At 43.8% G+C, this 7369-nt stretch overlaps 1 protein-coding gene across 1 annotated transcript; it reads left to right on the top strand.

The window, feature by feature from the left end:
• Positions 1-505: 505 nt before the first annotated feature.
• GCNT3 (glucosaminyl (N-acetyl) transferase 3, mucin type) lies at positions 506-4840 on the top strand. Its single transcript, XM_071442032.1, has one exon. It carries the CDS (start codon positions 2748-2750, stop codon positions 4029-4031), a length of 1284 nt encoding a protein of 427 aa, XP_071298133.1. The 5' UTR covers positions 506-2747; the 3' UTR covers positions 4032-4840.
• Positions 4841-7369: the final 2529 nt, after the last annotated feature.

Below are 7369 nucleotides of genomic sequence, written 5' to 3'. Positions count from 1 at the left end.
CCAAATCGAACTGCACAGAACATTGAAAAATTGATAAAAGTTCTACCACAGCACAGAAACACCTAAAGTTCAGAATACTATTTAGACAGCTGAAAACAAGGCAAGAAACAAAACTAACATGCTTTTAAGGGTAAAAGACAAAAACCTTTCTCAGTAACATTTGTGTCTATTTCAGGAAGTTCCTTATCTCTTAAGAAATAACCTCTCAAATAGGACAGTTATGATGGGGTTTTCATTGTGGGAAATGCACAAAATCCATTCTTTTTGGTTCTTTATTCCTGCAGCCCTGACCTCCTCTATCATCTGTCTAAAAGAGTTTTGTTTTCTGTTTTGTTTATATTTCCCATGATGTATGAAGCAACCCTTTTGTAGAAACAATGCAGCATGAGCTAATGCATTTATGATCCCCAGTATCACTGTGTTTTCTTTGTGTTACGTTCTTCAAGAAAAAAACAGGTTTTCTTCCCCCAGGACACAGTTCAGCTCACAGTGCTGGCCACCACAGTCAGAAACAGTGCCCGTCTTAAGAGTGGTTTAAAGGAAATTCTTTTAAATATCTTTACCAGCATCATCCTATTTATTTGTCTGTCTCTTCAGCAATCTGTATAAGGTGAGTAATGCCTTGTCCCTATTTTGCTTTGTTATACAAAATGTAACTGAGGAAACTCATTATACCTTATGAGCAGTGTTCAGCTGTTGTGTAAAATTTCAAGTAGCCAATACTACCCTATAGACGATACGTCAATTATGATCATCTGCTTTGGCTTTTTTCTAAGCCATACTCACTTATGCTCTTAGTCCAACAATTTTGTCTTGGATCAAAGCAGAAATGCTCTGACTTCAGTAAAAGTGCACCAGAGGTCCAGAAAGAGCAAAGCAATGAGCCTGCAGCTGTAAGGTGAATAGCATCAGGCAGTGCTCAGTTAAATAACAGGAACTGGTATGCATGCTACAAAAAATATTGTGGCTTGATATTTTACTTACTGCTTTTTACTGGTACCTTTTCATGTCCTTTCTGAATCAAGTTTAGAGGTACTGCATGTACTGCTTTCAAACCATTTTTCACAAACCAGCAATGAAGTAGAACTCAGAAAGGAAAATTAACATCCAACAGTTTCTTCAAAGATGAACTTGACCTCTATCTTGTCATCAAACTGACCCAAGACTGCTTGTGGGCACGCAATCTCAGCAGCTTGTAAAGATAGTTTGAACTGTTAGACAGTACAGGACTGTGACACATAATTCAGTTGAAAGTAAATGGAAGCATACAGAAGAGGAAGTCTGTAATCAGACAGTTTCAAGTTTCAAAAAACAGAACCTCCACAAGGTTCATCATGTTAAAGTTTTACAGATAAAGTGTACATATACAATATACTTATATTTGTGTAAGGTTTATTTCTTTTGAAACCTCAATACTTCCTTGTTCACTTCCCATCTTTGCTTTGTTCACTTTCCCACTCTGGAGTATGTGCTAAATACTCCATATAAAAAGATCACTGAACTTCTGGTGTCTTAAGATTCATAATGAGAAAGCTATCACGAAATTTTCCAAATGTTTATTGGTAATTTTAAAATGATAAATCTCAAAACTATAAGCCAAACACAATCCCATGATTTTTAGATAAGTATCACAATACCAGCAGAGACAGTTAAAAAAAATCTGAACAGCCAAGAAGATGGAAATGTAATTTATTCTCCATTTCTGACATAGTTCAAAGGAAATTTTTAAAAGATTTTAAAAAGAACAGTTCTTTTGAAAAGAGCCATTACTATTAACACAAATAACATTCCGTATGTGAACACAAATGAAAAAAGTGGAATACAGTGTTTCACAAGAGGATACTGTATCTTACTAAAAGATGTACTTGATAGAAAATTACATACAAAGTATACCTAGGAAAAATTTTGCTTAAATAGCAGTCAGTGACACTATCACTAATTTTGCTTAATAATACTTTATTACATAACCAAAAATTAAAGGAAGATCAGAGCCAGCCCCAAGTATTTTTAGGTGTGGTCCTACAAACTAATTTTACAGGCCTCGAGTCAGGTTAGGTATTTCTCACATAACTAACTAATCCAAATAACTCCGGGGAGAGGCAGCAAGCTGATGGGTTTAGGTTACCTATTACCTATAAACCTGTATATAGGTTATAGTTGTATAGATATACACCTATATCTACATGTCTCTGACACCTCACTTATACCACAGAAGTTCAGGTTGTGCAGACCCTTATCTGTTTCAGGAGTCAAACTGTCTGGACTTTGTAACAAACCTGCTGCTTGAAGTTAGTAGAGCCGATAACACCCACCCCTTCTCCCATCAAAGTTTTCGTAAAGATATTAGCACACATCCTCCCTATCAATCAGAACACTGGAAAAGCAGGTTAGACACCAAAGTACTCTAGTAAATCTTTTTTAAAAGTGCTTTACAGAGCGTCGAATTCTAGAGGAATTTTCCTTGCGTTACGCGCTGGACGGGGGTAAGGTGAAATATCATCTTTTAAACAGACACAGAAGATATAGAACCACCCCCAGTGTTGATAAAACCCAACAGAGCCGAGCCACGCCACGGGGAGGGAGGGAGGGGACTGTTGTTCACCTGCGGTCACACCGGGATCGCCCGGGCACTGCTTCCCCACCTCCCGGAGGCAAGCAGGTGCCCAGCTGCCGGGCAGCTCCGTGCAGCAGCGCCTCGGGCTCCCTCTCGGCAGCGCAGCCCGGAGCGAGGGCAGACCCTGCGCGGGATGCCGATGCCGTGGTGGCAGCGGGCCCCGGCGGCGCGGCGGCGCTGGGCGCTGCTGCTCGGGCCGCTGGCGCTGCTCGCCGCCGCCTTGGCGCTGCGCGGCACCGTCCGCCCCGGCCCCGCCGACCACCCCCGCCTCTACCGGGCGCTGGAGCTCTCCCCCAGCCGCAGCATCAACTGCTCGGGGGTCGTCCGCGGGGACCAGACAGCCATCCAGGAGGCGCAGCTCTACAACCTGGAAGTGGCGAACAGAAGGGCTTCACCGACGCCCGGCGAGTACCTGAACATTACGAGGGACTGCAGAGCCTTCAAGGAGACCCGGCGCTACATCGAGTTCCCGCTCAGCCAGGAGGAGGAGGAGTTCCCCATCGCCTACTCCATGATCATCCACCACAAAATCGACATGTTTGAGCGACTCCTGCGGTCCGTCTACGCCCCCCAGAACGTTTACTGCGTCCATGTAGACAGCAAATCCCCGGCCGCCTTCCAGGAGGCCGTTAGGGCCATTGCTGCCTGCTTCCCCAATGTCTTCGTGGCCAGCCGCCTGGAAAGCGTGGTCTATGCCTCCTGGTCCCGGGTGCAGGCCGACCTCAACTGCATGCAGGATCTCCTGCAGAGCCCTGTGCCATGGCGCTACCTCATCAACACCTGCGGCACCGACTTCCCCATCAAGACCAACGCCGAGATAGTCCGGGCGCTGCAGCTGTTGCAGGGCCAGAACACCATGGAGTCCGAGAGGCCCTCGGCCGCCAAGAAGCAGCGCTGGGAGTATCACCACGAGGTGGGGGAGACCATCTCTCGCACTTCCCAGAAGAAACTGCCCCCACCCCACAGCTACCCCATATTCACGGGCAGCGCCTACAACGCCGTCACGCGGGACTTCGTGCGGTACATCTTCGAGAACCCCACCGCACAAAAGTTCCTTGAGTGGTCCAAGGACAGCTACAGCCCTGACGAGTACGTGTGGGCCACCCTGAACCGCATGCCGGGGGTGCCCGGGGGCACACCCCTCAGCGATAAGTTCCAGCTCTCGGACATGAACGCCCTTCCCCGCCTGGTCAAGTGGGAGTACCTGGAGGGGGACGTGAGCAAGGGCGCGCCCTACCCGCCCTGCACCGGCCGCCACCAGCGCTCCGTCTGCATCTACGGAGTGGGCGACGTGCCCTGGATGCTGCAGCAACACCATCTCCTGGCCAACAAGTTCGACCCCGAGGTGGACGATGTGGCCGTCCAGTGTCTCGAGGAGTACCTGCGCCACAAGGCCCTGTACGGCCGGGGGCTCTGAGAGGGAGCCGCGGAGACTCTGCCAGGGACTGCTGCCTTCCGTGGGCCACTCCAGCCGACGGCGCCTCGGGGACGGCGGGAGAGGATCCCCCGGGCCCTGAGGGGCCCACGCCTCGGCGCGGCCCCGAGGAGAAGCCTCGCGGGCGGGCGCGGGGCTACGGCCCCGCCGAGGGTCGGACGAACGGACAGACGGACGGGATGGCCCGGCGGAGGGAAGGCTCAATTCCGTCCTGCTCGGCTCCTGTCCCGCGGGGTCCCCTCACGGGGATTTTTTTTTTAAAAATCTATTCAAGTAACTTTCTTGTAAGTAAACACTCACCTTTACAAATTTAAGGTCTACAGTGGAGAATTAGCATTATACAACGAACATCTGAAGCAATCCCAAACACCAGGCTACATTTAGATGAAGTTATGACTGCAGTCACATGGATCTTTGAAACATTGATTTAAATAGGATGAGAAGATGAAGTAACTGACTGGAAAAGGTGTCATTGCAATTTTGTTAGACATTTTAAAGTGAACTTGGTTGCAAAATAGTGATTTTTAAAATGCCATGGTGATTTCACAGACAACAACAGCAGGTACTGGGAAGAAAAGGTCTCAAACATAAATACCCAATGTATCATTGGGCATTTGTTTAAGAAAAAAGAGCCAATGAATAAAATTACGGATCCAGGGGGGAGCTGTTTCCAACTTACCTAAGCAGGCATTTGCTAAAGAGATTAAAGCTTTATGCTAACCTGATGGTAACATACAAGTTTTTTTAATGGTTTCAGCAGCAAATTCAACATTAAATAGAAATTATCTCCATGTCTAGTTCATTCTTTTAGAATAAACAAAACTTCTCTGGTGACTTAGGGTAAGAACTCAAGTCTCCCACCATAGAAGACTGCATCAAACCACTGCTGCCTAACCTGATTTTGGTTCTTAAAACTCTTCTGCTTACTTTAAATTAATACATGTTAGTTCAAAATGGCAAACTAGTGCCAAGGGGTTCATTGGGGGGCTGCGATACGTTCAGGTTTCTGGACTGAAACAGGCAGAGAAGGGTCACCATGTTTCTAGCTGTGGCAAAGGGTTGTCTTTTTCCCTTAGAAAATGGAGGGAAAATGTGCATATTCCTGGAGATAAAAAAATCCCCATACTTATCAGTTTTAAGAAATTGCATCAAACCCAAATCCATCCATGAAATGGATGTTTGTAAAAACTAAATTATTTATTTCTTAAAGAACAAAGGTGTTTGGGGGGCTGGAAGGAATCCCAGCTTGAAATAGTGAAAGATTATTGAATGAGGGCATTCTCCAGTATTTTGCAAATATACCTGTAGAGAAAGAGACATACTTACAAGTTACTTACAGACTTGTAAGGAATTTTTGTCCCCTTTACTTTGTAAATATGTTTAACTTCTTCAGCTGTTCCTTCTCTCAGAAACATGAAGTATTGCTGGTACACACTGCAATAACAGTGTTTCATTTGTTGCCAGACACAAAAATGTTACAAACGGAGAGACAGAGACAAGAATTTACACTGCAAAGTGCCACTTCAAATCTGTTCCATGGTAAGCCTTTTAGCAAAGTCAAAGTATTTTTTTCTTTTAATGTTACTCACTGCAATTTTTGCCCTTCCTGGTTAGACGAGAATCTAAGCATTTATCCAGATTTGAAAGAGTTTGCTCATAGAATGTGAAGACATCAAGAGAAGTCAGCATACCATAAAGCCAGTTTGGTGACTCAGTAGGAGGGACAGCAGTTATCTAACACAGCCTAGGCAGCCCCTCCTGTTCAGAGATCACTGTTTTGGATGAAAATGACTGTTTTGGCATTATTACCTGCAGAGGCAAACAACTTGTAAACCTCAACATCCAATTTGCTTGATCCATGGGAAATTTCCTGTTTCTAATGGTGTTACTATCCAGAATTCCCCTCAGATGATTTGGTTGTATAAACAAAGGCTATCTTATGCAAATTTATTTTCAAATCACTTCTTTTAGTAGTGACCTAACTTCTTCTGAAAGAATGAGCCTACTCCCAAATGCTTAAGGTGAACTAAGACAAAAGGATTCTTACAAAGGCATGTTCTCAGCATATCCTCTTTCAAAGACATTAGGAATATCATATTTATGAGTGCAGTCATACATCAAAACAGTGATATGTCTCTGCCATTAGAAATGGCAGGAAAAACCACCACTCAACTCTAATACAGAACTTTGCCTTCCAGAGATGTCAAAGGATGTTAGAAATCAGATAGCTGGCATCTTAGAAAGTTGGCAACAGAGCACAGAGAAATCCTGTAACTTGCCAGTTAGTTGTAGAACTGAAAAAATAATGAATTTGGAATAGAGTAGGACCAGCCCAAAGTAATAGAATCATATCAGATTATAGGACCACCTCCAAAAATAGGTTAAACCCCATATGAAATTAATCAGTAAAATCATGGGCTGTCCAATTGGAAGCCATATCAGAAATATTAGCTTTGTGTAGTAAAAAATCTACTTCTGACACTTCTGTCTACAATTGTGAACTAAAAACTTGAACTCTAGATAAGCCACCACTTGTTTAAGGAGGTAATATGCTGCAAATTTACCTTTCAAGAAGTGCATGGGAGGCAGATGAAACTATAGTTCTGAGATTTAATAACAGATTTATTTTTCTGGTTTAAACCTGTCTTTATGTTTTATTTCCAACTGCCTTTTACTTTATTTTTACAAGAACAATGTGGTTTATTACATACTTACACAACAGGTCCATAACAGCTCTTTTTAGCTTTAGTTAGGGGGGTTTATTTCCTTCTTGCTTCACATTTGATAGTTTATATGATCACCTCTGAGATGCCCTATAATAAAGAGATGGGTCAATGAAAATTAATTTGGAGGAAAACAGGTAATAAATTCTAAAGGAACAAAAAGTAGACATGAACAATATGAACACAATAAAGGTATCTGCAGTCAAGAGTAAAACTGATTCTGGGAGCAGGGTTAGGTTGTTCTTTTACTTCTCACTGCAAGAGCAGTGACCATTAAATGTTAACTAGCCTCTGTGAACAATATTCCACTTCCTTAAACAATGCAGGTTCTCCTAGCACAAGATACAAACAAAACGTTAGTAATTTACAGATATATTATCTCCTAGTCCATAATGGGTAATCCTAACAAATGCCACTCTAGGTTACAGCAAAGACAAAGTTCACATCTCCCAGTACACTCTTACTAAGGTAGCATTCTCCTACTTTCCTCCCCACCCCAAGATTTCTGATTACAGAAAAGCAAACCCAGGTCAGCAGGACTTTGACTGAAATCCTACCCCCTAAGCTGCCAAGATCCTTAAACACAAGTATCTGTAA

This window comes from Agelaius tricolor, unplaced genomic scaffold, assembly GCF_023055355.1.
Source record: "Agelaius tricolor isolate 1412-34295 unplaced genomic scaffold, bAgeTri1.0.p SCAF_16, whole genome shotgun sequence".
NCBI classification, from domain to species: domain Eukaryota; kingdom Metazoa; phylum Chordata; class Aves; order Passeriformes; family Icteridae; genus Agelaius; species Agelaius tricolor.
This window is presented reverse-complemented; position numbering and strand designations above follow the sequence as displayed.